This window comes from Falco peregrinus, chromosome 7 (genome assembly GCF_023634155.1).
Source record: "Falco peregrinus isolate bFalPer1 chromosome 7, bFalPer1.pri, whole genome shotgun sequence".
Classification (NCBI taxonomy): domain Eukaryota; kingdom Metazoa; phylum Chordata; class Aves; order Falconiformes; family Falconidae; genus Falco; species Falco peregrinus.
In genome coordinates, this window is record NC_073727.1 from 86,599,764 (window position 1) to 86,619,047 (window position 19,284).

General features: G+C 36.3%; 1 protein-coding gene across 4 annotated transcripts in view; it reads right to left on the minus strand.

The window, feature by feature from the left end:
* The window catches only part of RNGTT (RNA guanylyltransferase and 5'-phosphatase), a 193,169-nt gene that overhangs the window by 105,306 nt on the left and 68,579 nt on the right, over positions 1–19,284 (minus strand). For all 4 annotated transcript variants that reach the window (XM_055810194.1, XM_055810192.1, XM_055810193.1 and 1 more), the window contains one exon: positions 8,477–8,641. In XM_055810194.1, the coding sequence (XP_055666169.1) occupies positions 8,477–8,641 (165 nt within the window). The remainder of the gene's footprint in view (positions 1–8,476; positions 8,642–19,284) is intronic.

Genomic DNA, 19,284 nt, shown 5'->3' on the forward strand with positions numbered 1-19,284 from the left:
CACTGATGCAGTGATTTTAATACAAAAATTAAGCTTTAACATTATATACTAGATGTTTACGAATATAATTCTTCTGTTACGCAAAGGCACTCGAGAGCTTTATTTGCTACAAAACTGAAATTAAAACTTGCCACTCTAAGGTCATAACAGTAAAATGCTAAGATTTTATTATTTCTTCATAGTTAAGAAAAATTAATTTTGTACAGTTTGGGGTTTTTTGCAAGACTGGGCATATTACAAGGAAAGAAAGAACTAGCAGGGATGTCCTATAATCCTGTATCATAATAAACTGCTTTAAATTTCAACCCCCATCTTTACAATTTTCTTTGTGCTTTTATTCATTTTATCCAAATTAAGCGCATGTCTCTTGAACATCATTCCAATACGAGAAGGCTGATGGCTCCCCTGTGGAGCTGTATTGCCAGGAGGCAGTTTGGAAAGTGACAGGCTGTGAAGTGGCACAACAGACAATATTAAACAGTTGCCCCACAATTAATGAATGGAGTGACCCACTTAGTCACCACAGCTGAGTCCTCTAACTAATTCAGAAGATACCAAATATACCAGTTCAATTGCCCATACTGGGATACCAACTGGCAATTAGGTCCAAACAGATTTGCATTTTCTCTGTTTTGGTAACACACCACAAAACTTCAAGTAGAAATCACTGTTAAAATACACTTTTCCTGGTTAAAAAGGTTTTTCATTATTTCTGTATTTCCATTACACAAAATACAAAAAAAAATAATTTACAAAACTTTAGAATGTTCAAAGCTAATGTTAAAATGTTGAAAGCTAAACTGAGTATGTACTGTTCTGATGTTTAAACTTACAATGTGCATCAAGTATAACATTTCACCCATATGCCTTTATTTTTCCACTATTTTCTTTCATACTATAGTTTGGCAAGTCAGAATTTAATTATAAATTTCACATCTGAATTACTTTAATTTAATTTGTACAACTAGCAATATCTAACATGGGCCACTAGTTATGAAAATAATCCTTCATGGAAATATTCAAGACTGTATGTTTTAACTTCAGTAGATCATTTCCCAAAAAATGTGAAATGTAACTAATGTGTGAATAACTGCTTAAACCAAAAGCAAAAAAATATTTATTTTCCTAACCAAAATTATACTGTGCTGAAATATTATACTTGACCTTCAACATCACAAATAATAATAATCAAAAGCAAGTAGCCTAATCCTCTTTTGTTAACTCCAGGAAATGAACACAGATTCTTGTTCGTGAATGGGTCTCCTCAAGTGACTCCACCAGAGCAGGGAGGCTGAAAAGTTAGCCACAGCCAAATCATTCCTTCCCTAGCACAAGGAAAAATCTTTTGGTGTAAACCAAATCTAACCAAACAACTACAGCCTCCCTGTGGCACAGAAAGCAAAGGAGCACCCAGAGGCAGCTGGACACCCCACCAGCCTTGGCCAACAAAGTCTGGGCTATGCTCATCCTCACACTGCCAGGAATTTTGTTGACCAAGCATTATCCACAGCATTCCAGTGCTGCAGCTGGCTGCACGAAATAGCCGCAGTTCAAGCACTGAACTCTAAGCAGCAGTAACTTAAATTCAGCTTCAAAAGCCACAGTTTGGTCATCTACTTCATATACAAAACTACCACTTGCTCTGGTTGGCTGTCCTTAGCTTTACCTCACATGGTAAAATAATTTTGAAAATTCAGGCTGAAGTACTACACGTTGGGATACAAGACAGCTGCCGAGTGAAGATTTCAAATTCTACTCAAAACATAAGGTAACATCTTTCCAGCTTCTTATTCATTACTCATTTACTAGTTTGCTCAAGTCGATGAAAATTTGCATTTACAGGAAGAAAATCACTCCAAAAAGATTTGAGTGAAAATAACCAGCAGCACAAAAGCATCTAAGGGTGGAATAAGGCAATTTTTACATTTGGGGAGATGGAATAGCATATATATATATATAAAGTAAAGAAATAGAAGCAAGGAGAAACAAAATGGTGGATGGGAGATGGGTTAGAAGATAATTAAAAGAAGATGAGATGATAAATAGGCCAAAAGCCTGGAACAGAACAGATGGAGTGAGGACTATGGTGCAGACCAGACACCGATGACTGACTGCCAACTCTGGGTCAGGAAACGCAGTATTGAAAGGTGGGCTGATTAAGCTACTCCTTAAGGCAGAGAAAATAAAAACAAAAATAAAAACAGGGGACACAAGTATTTTTGGCATTAAAAACCCTCCAGATGGTAACATTTCCCCTCCACCGAGATGCAGAATTCAAAATCTCCAATAGACAGAGATTACTTCACACTGCTGCTGCTGCCATTGAATTCTTTCGTCTTCTGCCCCATGACTGCAAACCTTCTCCACATTTTTGTCTGTAGGCTACTTGGTGACATAAGAGGGCTTTGTGGTCATTTACAGTCAGTTCTGGGTTAACAGCTCTCTTGGCAGACATGGATGAGCTATGTCCACATATTGTGCCTTTTATCATGGTTCATTTTTTCTGGCCATGCAAATACTAGCTTACAGCTTCTTCAGCTGCCGGCAAAATACTTCACACCAACATCAGCAAGTCACGTACTTACACAATATCCATCACTGGAGAGAGGTCCACAGTCACTTAATTTTCCAAAGCAAACTACCTCAACAGTAGTTATACATTTATGGGTACAAACTTTTAAGCATTCCACCTTTCCTAACTACAACAAAAGCAGTTTCAAAAAAAAAGTAAAAATAAAAATCCAAGTGTCAAATAAACCAGGAGAACAAAGTAAGTCATCTGTCAGTTCACAGATTTGACTGAAAACTTCCAAGAAGATCCTAGACCATTAATCTTCTAGCAGAGATTACTCACCTTCATCCTAATCCCTCTAGGACAAGCTGTCATTTTAAAGCCAGATAATAGTCTAAGAGCTGACAAGTCATTGACATACAGCATGCTAACATTTGCAAAAGGGTGTTCATTTGACCTGTATCATTGCTTAACCTTTAGCCCTATTGTTCTGTTGAGACTAATGGGCACAATACTCCACGGGATCATGGACAGCACAGAAAGGAACTTTATTTTCCACTCCTGTTGAACAGCACTTTCACTAACAACAGGCTTTAGTAATGACATCCGGGCTGGGACTGTCCGCACAAAAACGCCTTGCAAAAGAACTGTGGGCTGGTTTAGGCAATGAAACCCAAGACTTGCATCGCATCCAAGAGTTTAATTATTTCTATGTACCTGTACTTCCTATTTAATATAACGAAGATAATGTCTTCGTTGAAAATCCTAAAATATTTGTATAAATAAAAGGCTAAAGCTCCAAGGCTAAGAATATACAGCATATAAAGTATTAATCTCACTGGTCTTTAATACTTCATCATCAAGGAAGCCTAAAATTCAGCTTCTTCCACAGACTGCTGCTATCGTTACATGATGGGTGGGAGAGCTGGCAGGTTTGACCATGTCACCTCCTTGAATTCTGATGCACGCTAATAAATGAAAAGAAAGCAAGCTGTGCAAGACAAGTGACCAAACATGCAAGTGTAATAACAAACAGTGAAGATTCAACATTGCTCAAAAACACCTTTCTAAAAGAATTTGGAAGTTATATCAAAACGCAAAATGGCTCACAGAGTACACGTGTTCCCAACTAACACTAAAAGAGTAAACTGTGTTTAATGATTCTTTGATTATAGAGGCAGACAAGTTTAGTGATACTGCTTTCTTCATCAATACCAAAACTGAACAAGGTAACATTTTCAGAAATGCCAAGAATATACAACCTGTCCCCACTGTCCCTTTCTTTTCCTCCTCTTAGCACCACAACTCAGTCTTACATAAACCAAACAAAAGTGCATCAAAACATATTAAAATAACAATACACCATGATAAAGATATAACATTGTAAAGACACAGCCCGTATTTCCAAAATCTTGTACCAACAACGAATAGCAAGGCACAACTATAAATGCTGCCATACTTCATAACTGCACTTTAAAAGTCCATTCCATTTCACAATAAATTGATTTTCAGATTAGAAAAAAAACCACCCAGTACTCTAACTCTGGTATTAAAGTCCCAAATCCATAACTCTAAGAACAATTTCATTATTGGACATATTGTATAACACAGTACAAAGCTTACTGCTGTTTCATGTAATTACTTCAATATTTTCACAGAAAATAACTAACCCTATGTGGACAACATTCATTTTTCCTGGTATAATTAAAAGTTTTAGCCACTTACTCTACTATTAAATACAGTGCTGAGACTCCTGCCCTTTCTGAGTAATCTTCCTACAATCCACCCAAGCTAACACATGTTTACTGATACCTGCTATTCTTAGTAAGAAGAATGGCCAACAACGGCTTTCAATTTGGACCACTATGTCTTAACGCAGGTCACAGAAAGGAATGACGTAGGGAGGCTGTGAAAGGACAGGTCTACAATATTTACTTTTGTGAGGTTCAGACTGCATCCTGGCAACACATTTCAAAAATTGAAGTTTCTCAAAACAAAGATGTGATGTGTGGTTCCAGCTGCTTTTCTTGTCCCTAAGCAAAACCCAGCTACGCTTCAAAAAAACCTCCAAGACATACTCCAAGAATTTTGACGAAACACATTCTGACCAGCAGTATGGGTTTTCTACTTTTTCAGTCTTGAATATGCTGGTGCAATCAGAGATCCACCTTACCTGTGGACAAAGACTGCTATGTCCATTGATCTTTCTTTGAAAATAACAAGCCTTGGGGGTGACCTATGAAGCTCTGTCTTCTGTCAGTGCAGTACAAGAACTGGAGGTAGGGAAGAAACCCACGCTTCAGAAAATGCAGTTTTTCTGAGACCATACATGGGTGTAAATCTCTAAGGACCTCTAGTCAAGAAAGAAATGATCCTGTTAGATTCTTTCCAAATATGAAAGGATCACACTGTTCCTGGAGAAGAACAAGAAAAATGGCTAATTAAGCGTAAGGAAAAGATCTACCTAAGCAGGTCCCATTTGTCAGTCCTTTAGCACCCATTCTGCTGCCACAATCTCTGGAGAAGGATTGATGGATATGCTGAGTCAATCTGAATATGAGCAGACTTAAAAGCTAGAAGGAATTCCTTGTCTCCCTGTAGACCTTGCTGTGCTGCACAGGGAGTTCATAAACCCTGTCATTTGTCATTGATGCAAAAGGAACTCAGCTTGCTCTTTCAGCTATACTAATGAGGTATTCATCGCGATGAGTACATTTGTTGCTATAGTTGCAGAGATGACTGAAGTAACAGAGGATAAAGATCTTTTGGGCAAAGCAATACCATTTTTAAACAGTCCTCTCTCAGAACATGTCAATGCTTCAAAACAGTAGCCTATTCTGACCATATACAATGACAAATTCTGTTCATGAAGTTGTGATAAATATGAAGATGTAATCCCTGCTTCACCATCCTACAGAAGTTTTACAGGAATCACACTCATCAAGTTCACAGAAGTAATGAAACAAAAAATGTATTTTTGAGGTAAATAAGAGCAACAACAATTCTTAGCAACAATTACTCTTCTAGGAAGATATATTTTATGAATCCTATTCCTTTGAGCAGATATAGATTTGAAATATATTTTGAATCTATAATGTTTCCCTTAAACATTTACTAATATTGCTTTAGGTAAAACTCTAGATCAATACTGGTAGCACTACCTAAAACTCCTTAATGTTATCATAGGGCATTCAAACAATTCTTAAATATTGATATAAAAGTTATTGAAAACAATAATCAGATTCAAAGCCTCAGAAGTTTTCTGTTCTAACAGTAGTATAATGTACATGTTTCAATAGGTAACAGTGACTTCAAATGAGGACAAGGACTATTTAAAACCTAGAACGCACACTGTACAAAAAGTTTTAAAACCTATTGTTATTTCAAACCCAAAATGTAGAAAGCTTTACAGTTTGCCCTGATTGCTACTTTAAAAAAATACTCCAAAACCAAACCAAAACAAAAAAACCCCAACAATGAGCACCAAAAAACCCACACCAAACCCAAATACCCCAATAATGAAGTGTACAGATACTCTTATTTCAAAGATGTTTTTAGATGGTAATAACACATTAAGATGAGAATTCGTTGACTGAACTGCATTCACAACATAACCTCAAAGGCAGACTGCAGTGTTCTTTAAGTTCTACCTGGTACAGCAGGCTTATTGATATCTTCCAATACTGCTTTTTAAAAGCTTGAGATAAGTAACAAAAACCAGAAAGACAGCCATGCTTCATCTTTTCAGATGCCCTGCTCTCTCAAACTGCAGAAGTCACCACTGCATCTGTTCCAAGGGTGTATTCATCGCTCATAAAAAGGCAGCGAAACTCTCAGAGGAAAAGGAACCCTCAAGAAAAGAACATGAGCTACATAACTGTACAGCAGAGTAGTCATTGACTTTCACTCACTCTAACTGGGGGGAAAGTTAACTGACAAAAAAGAGCCGTAGTTAAAAAAATAATCTCTCAACATATACAGTTTGATAAAATCTAGGATATTACTCTTACTTGCTTTATCTTCCTACCAATTTGATCTAATACACGCACAGAGTAAATATATCATAAATGTTTGAAATATAAAAATATATGAAATATGAAAGTAAGAGGAAAATAACTGTGGCTATTTGCTCTGCACTACCAGTAGCTCTAACCCTTCTGCCATCTGTGTGTATCTCCAGCTGCTGCATACAGAAATATTCTTCACAAAAATAAAGAAAATTCACCTGATAACTGTTTTAGACCATAATTCACAATTTAAACTTGGTGGCAAAGGACAAAATAAAGAAATATTGTCCAAGCATTAGTGTCAAAAGCAATTATAAGTCTATTAAGAAATTAATTCTAGCCATCTGTAATTTTTTTCTCCTCACCAACTTATTTGATGCTTTACTGCTGGGTAGTAAGACAGTCAACATTTTAAAAGAGTTTATGCTCAGAGCTTTGAGAAAGGCAGATAAAGACCAGTGAACAGCATCACTCCATTGCTGACTTTTAAAAGTGCTGCAGGCAGAACTGGTAAAATCCAATATATTGGAACACACGTGGACAATTCAGAAATCTCCTTTAGACAGGAAAAATAAAGCCGTTGAGCACAGTTTTAATGACCTAGGTTTTGGGAAGCAGAGGACCATTTCAGTAGTCATGTGCTGGCAATTAAACTTATCTAGCACAACATTTGTTTACAGATGTGTTTTACCTAGAAACTTTTCTAGGAATACTTCCAACCATGTTCTTCCTGTGATTTTTAAATAAGGTTAAATAACCTGGAACTTCAGAACACTTCCGAAAAAGCTATAAATTTCTGTTAGAGGCCATTTTTAAAAAATGTTCCTTTTGTTCTGTTTCTTTTAATTTCAGGCTCAAAATCATGTGTCCTAGACAAACAGCCTTTTTCCCTCCATGAAAAATTTACTTCAAATTTATGATATTGATTTTCAATAGACAACCCAGAAATGCAACAACACAAATATAAAGAAGTGATCAAAACATTTACAGAGCCTTATTCACACACACTTCTCATAGCATTGTTTGTGACTTAAACTTTCCAAAGACTGCTACCCTCTGCCAGGTTTTTTTGAAAGTCCAGCTTATGCTTTATCTCTTCATTTACTTTTCAGTCACTCTTGGTTAGCCAAAGTATCATTACTGCTTCTCTTGGGGCAAGATTCATTACCTGCTACAGGATCAAGGAAATGACAAAAGCAAATGGAAGCTGCCAATTTGATGTTCACTGCCCTGTGTTGATGAGACATGGGACTACTTCTAATAGCACTGCTGAGCAAAACAGGTTCCTCTAGAAGAAAGTATTATCCGGGAGTCATTTAACTCATAGAAGAGAATAAAAGTATTTTACAGAATGTTGGGGTATTTCTATACTGAAGAAAAGAGTGCACAATGAAAGACAGGAACTCATATATATATCTTTGCAAGTCATACGCATTACTTCAGAAGACCTGGGGGGGTATTTTAATAAGTAAAAGGTGGAGACGTTAACTAGAATGAGCTCTTAGTAATCGCTGCTGAACATGAAGTGGGAGTTCAAGCACAATTCATGATTCTTATACTATGGCCAAATGGGGACTGGCAGTAAAAACAACATTATACTCTTACCTGTGAAGGAGGATAGTGTAAACAACAGCACTCAGACATTCCCTTGAGCTCAGAGATATCTGAGACCTAAAGCTATTAACTTCTATATCATCATTCAACGTTACGAAACGAAAGAATTAGGTTTTGCCAAAGCATAGCTTTTAAATATGATAAAATAGTAATTCAGAAGGAATAGGCAGCCTAAAACCACTCTTCAGAGTATCCCAAACTGCCAATTGCCCCCCAAGCATTGCTGAACACTTGGTTAGCAGAGGAACTCACTAGAAGCTAAAACAAGCTGAGGGGAAACCTATACCCAACACTGCTTTGCTGTCTTCAGTGCCACAACATAAACAACTGAAATCAAGTTTACCTTTCTTGAAGTGTAGATGTCGAAAAATGGTTTGTTTCGAACACTGAATGGTTCCTGTGCTTTGTCGATAAGACCATTTTTCATCTTTTCATGTCGTGGAAATATAATCTCTTTCTCTATACATGCAAGTCGAACATTGAAATCACAGTCTCCAACAGGCTGTCCCTGCCAAGAGACAAAAATCAGTATTAAAACCAAACACCAAATTATTTGAACAGTCTAAGTTTTCCTTGGACAATATTTAGGATCATACAGATACATAAAAATATTTTGCCAAATACTTGGTTTTCAAACATTTGTATCGGACTGTAAGAGGTTTAGTGAAACCAAAGCTCATAGAAAGATACAAACCTATAATATACGTATTCAAGTACATAGGAGTTAACTGTAAAGGTATTTAGATATTTAAGCAAAATAATTTAAATATTTCCTAATTATACCTTTGGATATAGCAGCTACATATTTGTCCACACAGTTTTCCCCTGAAGTCATTTAGCTATTCTTTTTCATAATATTTTTAATGACAACGCAACAATGCAATTCACCCAGTTAAGCAATCTCACTGCTTTAAATGTACTATATTGGTTTCTTGAAAGAAGCATTAATTCTGTAAATGCTCACTTTTCTGTCACAGAAGAGAAAAATATAGCTGCAGTTGGAAAATATGCCAACAAACAGTAGCTGCAAAAACCTGCAAGACAATCGCTCAGTGACAAAAGGTAGTAAAAGCCTTTCTCTGAGTCTCAGTACTGTACTCTGACCTTTTGATATCTAAAATAAACCAGCAGCTTTATATTGCTCTTTACACATTTGGTGCATTGCACCACATCAGTATGAGCATTCAAAATGCACATTTATCACATTAGTAATTGCTCATAATTATATTTTGAGCATCAGATAGTGAGGAGAACACACTGTGGATATCACTAAGAGGAAATAAGCAACTGGCAACTGGTAAAATCTAAAGTTAGTTTCAATCAGACATATCACTTTCATAATAATAAGGGACAAAACTCATAGATTTGCATTGTTACAGGCACGATACAGCACTGAAAGTTATTTACACGAGATCATCCCTCATGTTGCCATTTCACACATTGCCTCATTCACACAAAAAAAGTAATTTCCAAAAACTATCCTTTTCACAGAGAATAAGCTCACGGAGTTTTGGCTTCAAAACCACAATTTTTCAAAATTTGAAAGCAATGAGCACAGGAAACTGGGAAGACATGGGACTCAATCATCAATGGCAGCAATACAGATGAGGAGGAGAACCAGCAAGCAGATATTTCCTGTACTAAACATAGCTAGAAGAGAAACAGAAAGGGAATCTAAAAGCAAAGAAGCCCAGCTCTAATGTGCATCAAAGAATCAGAACTGGTCAATCTGAAAAAGGAAATAAATGGCAAAATGACATTCTGACAAGGCATACAAAGGTAGGAGATAGAATGAGTAGTATCAGAACAGATATCTTAAGAGAAAAACAGAATGCCAATTTAGACTAATTGAGTTTAACCATGTTCTTTCCAAACTCATCCTGAACCTTCTGTATTTCATGCTCCCAAAAGGGCATTAAGTTTCTCTTAACATTTCCTTCCTAGCAGTAGACCTCTATCAAAAGTCCTCAACCGTTTATTGCAACAGCTTTAAGAACTATGCGCTGCTCCCATACTACATGGAATTCACAACCACTTTCTTTCAGGACTCGGCTTCAATCTTGGACAAGGACAGGCAGCACAGCCACCATCACCTGGGAGGAAAGCACGTCCTGTACAAAGCCAGTGACAACATGGGTGAAATGTCTTCTAATCTCTGGTCATTGATCCGTGCCTGTGAAGAAGAAGAAAGCCTATCTGGCTGTTGACTTTGCCTTCAGCGTTGCCTTCCTTTCACCCATGAAGGTGTTATTAGTAAAGAGCCATTCACATGAATGGAAAATTAAGACTATGGAAAAATCCCAGGAGCAGGAGAGTGGCTCGCTCTTTATTCATTTGCGGCAGAACACAGCTGTGTGATTAAGTGTCATAGACAAAATTCTGGAGAATCACTCTTTCTTTCTTTCTTTCTTCGCCCATGTACAGCATACTTGAGAAATCATCTATACAGTGATTGAGCTTGTCCTGGTTTGCATATCTAATTAAAGCATAGAAAACACAACTTGACTTCTGTTAACAACTGACTGAAGAACCAATTGAAGAATTCTTTCCTGGGAAATCTATATACATATTTTTTATTATTTCAAAGAACACCATAAACTGTTTTCTAGGTATGTTTCAACAAGATGCTCTCTTCCCTACAGTAGCTTTTCCACTCAGCCACATTTTACAAGTAGGTCTGAAAGTGCAAATGAACTAATTAATGTTCCGAATATTTGAGCTTCCAATAAGCAGTAAAGTTATTTAGAGAGCTTCTTTACAATTATTTATTCAAAAACATTTTGCATCGTGACTTAAATTTATTTCAATCCCTTAACAGTTAAATTAAAAGATGAGACAACTTCATATGCACCATAAACCAGCTGAACCATTTTCTTTTCCTTTAAATAATCCTTTCATTTCTCCCATCTACTTGGAACTAATTATTTCCTGCAGCTCTGCCAATCATGTATTTTTATTTCAAGGCTTGTTAAGCAGAAGGGTGTATTACCACTAGGTTCCATCATACAAAGGTCAGAGCTAGGTTGATATAAGATTATATGAGATGGGAAAACACAGATAATGCTACCGAGCAACTTCATCAGTCAAGTAAACTAAAAGTTAAGGAGTATTTCACTCTCACAAAAGCACAAGACATTAGCAATAGGAAAATCACCATAACATTGAATTTAAATCAAGAACATACTGAAGAAAAGAAATACTGGAGGAGGAGGGCTTTTTCCTTATTAGTAGATTCTTGCATAATTACAAAAAAAGTTGCTAATATACAATATATTTATCCCAGGCAGATCCAAAACCTTCAAGTGGTAAAATCCTAGCTTTTATCAAACAAGTAGGAGGGTAACGCAGGCTGCAATAAATAACTCTGAGACCTTGACAAAAAGAGGAAGAGATTATTTAGTATATATTTTTATATATATAAATATATATATATATGACACATTTAAAAGTTGTCCAAAGCCAAGGCATTGATGCATGTATAATTTAAACCCAGACATCAAATACTTGTATGTTTTCAGGCAATACAGATGCTTTATTAATTTAAGCATTCAAATGTTTGAGGTATTATTTAAATATCAAAGTTTTTGCTTGTCTGAGAAGGATGAGGATCATCACTGCCTAACAGCATAGTTACTGGAGTGCATTATGTGATAATTCCTGTTCCAGATGTTTTTAACCTAAAATAAGTTTGTTAGCAAAGGGTAAAACAAAATTAACAAGTAGCATGTTTCCTGTCTGTGCTAGAAAGTTACATTTCCCCCTCACTATAATTAAAATTTATCCTAAAGCAAAATATCATTTAGACAAGCCTCAAGAGAGGAGTCACCTGTTGAATCAACATCTCTTCCTCAAGCAGCTGAATTCTCTTCACCTATCGAAACTTTGTGCATCACACTAAGAGGTCACAGTATAAAGTGGGCTTACAGCAGATGTGACACTTTAAAATAGTGTTTTGGTTTTAAATACAATCCTCCACATATTCTCAAAATGTAAAATGAGATTTCTACCGAGCTTTGACATCTACTCAGGACTGAACATTTAAAAATTTAAACTTACATTATTTCAAATTAACTTCTCAACAGAACCCATACACAGGCAGTCACATAAGATTTGACCAGTATACCAGTAAGATTTGTCCAGTATACTGCAAAAAGAAATAAATGTTTACAAATCCTAAAAAACAGGGCCTGCAGTTCATATAATATCCATTGTCTTGAGGAGGTGGGGAAAGGTAATTTATTTGCTGAAAAGAGCTAAAAAAAATAACAAAAAACCCACCAAAACTCACAATCTCAAGGACATTCCTCCAGCTGGGTGCCAAGAGACTGTATTTGGTCAAGCATCAGGCTGTCCTCCTGCCCTGCACCTAGTTCCCAGAGACCTCCACGCTGAAGTCACAACGTCATGCTGATACGGCTACGAGGCCTGGCGAGTAACTCTGATGTCAGGTCATTAAGTCCAGAAAGGCAGCAGGAATCTCCGAGACAGGTAGAGTAACGGGATTTCTGCTGCGCACCCCACCTTAGTCCCCTCTCTCTGTGCAAGGAGAAAGGTGTCCCCGAGGAGCCACCATCGCCCTCCAGGTTTAAGTCTCCCTTCCCCTGCCTCTAAGGTTGACCTTGTGGCTACAGCTCAGTAAATTCCGTGAGCCTTATGTGGAAAGTCCTTTACCTAGATAGATGCAGTACAGATAACAATGTGGTGTGTGTAGGAGCTAAATCCTATAAAAGTACTTTATTTGAGAATTTGATCTTTTTCCAGCTTTTTTTCTATGCAGCTATAGTAAAAAGAAAAATAATGCCTGGGCCTGTGTACACAGCTGATAACCAGCTTGGTGCAGGATAAATGTAGGCTATTTATTCTCTTCCTCCATGAGATATGGTTCGAAGCCTACCTGCCAGCAAAGCATGCCCCATTTGCTTCCCCAGATCAGTACCTTAGTCATGAATAATTCAGCACATAAACGCATATACGTTCCACACACATCTTCACTTACTGAGCCATAGCAGAACATATGTCACAACTGTCTTAGCTTTAATGATTTTAAGAGAAGAATAAAGAATAAGCTCAGGCTGACATTCTACCCTGTGTTTAACATTATTATTGACAATTCAAGGCACCCACAGCTGACATCTGCATTTCCAACGAAAGCCCATTATTAGTTCTCCCATCTTCTGAAGACCGTGCAGTCTAATATTTTGCATTTTATATTAATGATCTGGCACGTATTTCTTCTGACTGTGGTTTTATAGATGCTGCTGGTTTTTTTGATGCACGTAGCTTTATGTAAAAACAATCTGAAGGTGCTATCTATTTCATTCTCCAAATAAGATTATTACTGTAGTCAATCACCTAAAAGTTTGGGGGTTTTCATTTCCAATTAAGTCTTCTTTTTAAAACAACATTTAAAGTATTAGAGAAATGAAAAAAAATGTAGAATTGTGACTCTAAGATTTTCACTTCTAAAAGGCAGAAAGCAAGACAACCATTATAATCTGAAAATGCACTTTAAAATTTGTTTTTCTAAATTTTACCACTCAAATATTCAAAAGAGATATGTTAATGGCAAGGAATTTAGCAGTTTCAAAATGGTTTCTAAAATCTATCTTGGCACCAATGAGGTTGAGCATGTGAAAAACTGTTTCAATTGTAACTATATAACCAACATGCTGCAGGAACATAATTACTATTTATACGTTGTCAGCTTATACACTGGAATAATGCTTTGATTTATCACTGAATGAAAATGGTTTGGGGAATCCAACCTATTAAAAAGATTGCTTAAGACATGTATTAAATTATTTGTATTTCCTTTAAAAAAAAAAATCACTGAAAATAAACAAGTAAATTCAAATATGTATTAATCAACAAAGGAAAGAAGTTTGTTGCCCATGGATAAACATCAAGACCTAACAGAATATACAAATATAGCTCCACACTTTTTTATTAGCAAACATACTTGAATGAAACAGCAGAACTGTCAAAACTGTGACTAAACAGATAAGATCAAAACATAAAGTTGATTGTACTACAGACGCTGCTCCCTTCCTCACTCTTCTCCTCCTTGGATTGCTCAAAACAGAATACAAATTCAAGATAAAAACCATCAGACCTTATAACTATAAGTGGATGAGAAATTTGCTTCAGCTGTTTAAAGGTAATGTATATAAGGCAGAATATTTACAATGAGTTGAAGTGACTGAATTATGATTCTCACCATCAACATTGTACAATGAAGAGGCAGACTTATGGATATGGGCATCTACCATGGGTGAACACCTAAACCCTCTCATTTTAAAACAAAGCTCCAGTTAAGCACCAAAAGCTTAGTAGCTACTACTTTGAGAGCACAGACAACTCAGTCCAATTCATTGTTTGACTGCATAAACAGTGGCTTCATTTAGGATCTTTGTAATCCTCATAAATCCTTCTGAGCCTTGAAAAACAGAACTCAATAAGGGGGATTTTACTGGGATGCAAATAATAAAAACCAAAAGGAATTATGTTCTGTCTAGACTGGCTGCCTCCCCTCAAGTAATCTGAGAAGTAGATCAACTTCCCATTTCAATTACACAAGTACAAGTCATAATTCTAATAAGCCATAGCTGTAAAACAGATTTGCCATCATCACCATGGGATATTTACACACAAAAACACTGCACATGGGTCTCCCAGGGGAATATAAATTTAAATAATTTATTTTGCGCTGAATTTTGGCCATCCACAAAGTCAAATAGCAAAACCAGGGCTTTACTGCTTCTGTTTTTTCCAATTATTTTTCCTAGTGCTGCTGTTGCACATAGTATGGAGGCATCCTTACCTTAACTGTGACAGACACCACTTCTACTCTCCTCACACTCACTCTCTTTCTACCAGCCATTCACAGTGACTTCTCATAATACCTATTGCTGGGTTTTTACAGGGCTGTCTTTATGACAAAGATTTACCACTTCAGTGAATTAAAAAAACATGGGAAAATTCCTACATCTTGAAGACATTATTCAGGGCATTTCCATACTTGAAAATATTGTGGCACTATTTTTTTTAGAATACAAATCACCTCATAGTATTTAAAGTAAGACTGCCTAGTACAGTAATCATAAAGTATCTTAAAAATTAGAAAAGAGAAAAAAAAAGTAGAAACAATAAGCACTGATTCACAAATACCATCTTAGGAAAGGAACCACCCACTTTTCCTAAACCATGATAAAACTAAAAATCAAGTATCTGCTTGTAATACATGTTACACTTCTAAAGACTTGTAAAAGATCTGTAACTTTAGTACACAATCTGTTTGAAATATCTAGTTCATTGTGTGCATGGTTAGCTTATGAGTGAGAAATACTGATTAATTACTACCATACTCATCTCAAAAGAAAAGCAGTATTTTTCTTCATATTTCTTTTAAATAAAGAGAAATATTCTAGAAAGGATGAAAATATGGCCTTCATATTCTCTCCCAGACTGTAACAGTCACTCAGTTTATTCACACATACTAGCTATGGAAAAGAAAATACTAGAGAGGTCCTGCTTTCACCTTCATAAAACCTATCCTGAATTATATAGTTATTTTAGATCTGGTATAGCCTTCTGATTAACTTTTATTATTTTTCTTCAGTTCTTTTTCTCTAGAAACAGTAAAAAGGTGGAAAGGCAAGAGACAAGGAGAAAGCTGAAACAATTAAATATTACAGCTAGATTAATTGTAGAAAAGGAGGACTTAAAACTAAGAGAAAAAAGACATAACGACATTTGAACACACTCCTGCTGTTTCCATACAATAACCCCGCAACCATCCTATAGGTTTTCCTGTTTTGAAATACACTGGACAAAAAAAGCTCTGTGTTAGACTTCATTCTCAATATTTAGGAAATTGGACATGATAATGCAACCAGAAAACCTGCTCTGCTGTAAAGTTTTTCACACTTTCCACTTCAGTTGTGATCACTGCCAGATTCTTGAGAGGTATGAGTATTTGCCTGAGACAGAAGTTGGGTTTAAGTCCACTTGGCAGTTACTATGGGAATGATCGTTATAAACAGCGAGCTGAAGGAGACAGTTTTTCTATTTAATCATACGTTACGGTTCCTAGCACAACAAGATTAAAAAAATATTGCAAATAAAAAGCAAGGGTTTTTAAGGCGAAAAACATGAAAGACAGAAAACTGTTTAGCAAAAACTATGGAGAAGAGCTCTTTAAAAAGACCTTCTAAGAACAAAAACACTTGGTTGTAGACTTCGTTCTCTAATTTGTATAAGTTTTAAATTTTTCAGAGTTATTCTCATTTACTTGTAACTTGTTATTTTCATTCTCATGTAACTTAAACTTTCAGGTCTTCCTTTGCATTTTTTGTAGCAAGTTTCATGGTTTGCTGAAGAAGCGTCACATCAGAGTAAGCAAGTAAAACCTATGGAACTCGAACACCTGAAAAATAGAAAGGATTTAATAACATGGCAACTCCTAAAGTTGCTCTTGGAGAACTACTTGTCCCTGTATCTCTCTCCCAGGAGCAACACTATGTGTCTCTTCCCCTAACAACTAGCGAGAATCTGCCATTCAAAAAGGTTCTCACGAGACATGCTTTATGTTAAGGTATGGAAACACCTTTGGGGAATAAAAGAAGCATAACAAAATTTGATACACTCCCTTTGCTTGTATATAATACTGCATTAACATTCTTTAATTTGGAAAACGTGGAAAACAAACCATCTTCACTACAATCCATACTGCCCCCTGGGTTGGGAAAAGGAGACTCTAATTCCATGTAATTCCAGATGTATTTTTCACATAATCTAATCAGTAAGTAAAACAGCCAACCTTCAAACTAATTACAATGCTAAAGAAGCTCCCCCAAAACAAGCAGCTTATTAACACAAAATATATAAAAAGAACACAAGCACGCCAAAGATACAGTGGTCAGCATGTACCAATTACCACTCTGAGCAATAATTTACTTTTTGTAGGCATCATAGCAAGACAGAGTTTTAAAGAGGGATACAAATATGAGTTAAAATGCTACTTTTCAGTTGCATATGCACTTTACTCAAGCACAAGGACCAACAGGGAAGAAAGCAGAAATTATCTGTTTGGAAGTTTACAGACTAGGTAAAGAGATTTGCAAATTTTGCTGCTCAGACATGCAAGTCCGGTTTTCTGTGATGATCAACAGGGAAGGGGAATAAGGCAAGAAAGACTGAAAAAGACAGCTAGCTAAAGATGCATTTCTAACCATCCATCTCCACGGATCCAAAAGCTTCTGCAGCATCACTCCCTTACTATGTTGATTCTCCATTTTACAAGTGCTCCTAGCACACCACTTGTTGCCCTCCCTATTCTGTAATGCTACCCTATTCATATAGCCTAAAGAATACTAAAACACAGTACCTGGCCAAGCTGCCCCTGCTCTCAATAAACTGCATTATAAAAATGGGATGAGGAGGAGACAGCACCGATGTGACACCAGAAAGCAAAGTAAGACACAACTGAGTAGACGCTCTGTATTCCATTACCTGACACCTCTAAACCATGACAGAATGAAGGGATATATACAGACTTTGAGAACGTAACACACCGTAAGAGCACTGTTACACACATTTGGGCGCTTGTTGGGTATGTCTCCTCAAGAAATAGAAAGGGTGTAAGAGTAAACATGTGCATGGCATCCTCATTTTCCAGAGTACTATTAGTAACAAAAGCATTTTAAATCCGTATTTTGAGGTGGCACTATTTGAGAAATAACCTCAGAACTAAAAGTGGAAGGGTGACTGGCAGCCAGGTGCATTTGTAAACTGAAAATACTCAATTAAACACTTGCATCTCTGAATTATGGCCTCAAAATGTTCACAGTACGTTTTAAAGATAAGGTTAACAGGCTAATAAATGAGAGACGTCACGTACCATGAGCTTTACATCACTTTCAAATGAGTTTTATAACAGGAAAGTGTGACATGTTAATATTTTACAGGGATCTAAACCAAAAATTTTTCAGACATGAATTCAATGAGCACGTTGGGAGGATTTATGACCAGCGTTATCTGTTTACCATGAAAAATTTTATCTAACAGCTACAGCATTGTTACACATAATGGCAACCAAAGAAATCTTGATCTTGACTTAATTTAATGCACAGAGTATTAGGAAATTTAATCAAAATTCTATCTCCCCTCTAAAAATTAAAATAATTACTCTTTTTCAATCATTCAAGTCTATTCTTATCATTGCAATCTGGTCTCATGAAAACTTGGCTAGAGTTTAAAAATTTAAAGGCCAGGGTTAGAAAGGAAAAGGAAAGTACTATTCATTTTCAGCATCTTTGCTAAGAATGCGTTAATTAGATCCTACATTATGCCAGTGTTACTTTTTATTACTTAACTAAGGAAAAAAATAGTTGCTTAAGTTTAGTATCTATACATCTACATGTAATTATTGAAAATTACCTAAGATCTTGTCTCAGAACAAGGCTTCTCAGGAAGAGCTGTCTCAAAGGCGACTGGAGAATGAAGACATGTTCTTTTGTGGATTGTTTCTGGTGAACAGGGATTTGAATTTGCTTGTATTTGCCTCTGGGACTGTGAATTATTCTATTGTTGCCTTCCTCTGTTCACTAGAATTACCCACCAAATGTGAACCTTTTATTCACTATTCAGGTGAAAGAGGTAGTTATACAGCTATAGCTACCGTAATAACGAACTCGGCTACATGCCGACACAAATCAGGAAGGTGACGAGTACCAGGCATTATATAGCTCTGTACTTAATAAGACTAAACACCGCAAGGAATATTGGGTGCCATTAGCCTTTTATGTTCAGAGGAATATGAAAAATCCAGATTTCATGTGTGCAGAGTGCACACATAGCTAGTGACATAAACGTGGACCAGAACCCCTCAATTAGAGTATGAAAAGCCAAATATATACATGCATTTTTAAGAAATATTTTGTCATTTTCCAATGAGAAAAAGACTCTTCTTAGAAAAAAAAAATACTTAGGATGTGAGAAAAGATAAACAGTGTTGCGACTGATTTCTACTTCTAGAAACATTTCACATGTCAAATGTGACTTCACATGATAATGACATCTTTCCTATATTGGTGCCATCTTCTCCATAGACAAGTAGAAGTTTCATACTAGTTTTCAAGCTTCTTGGAACTT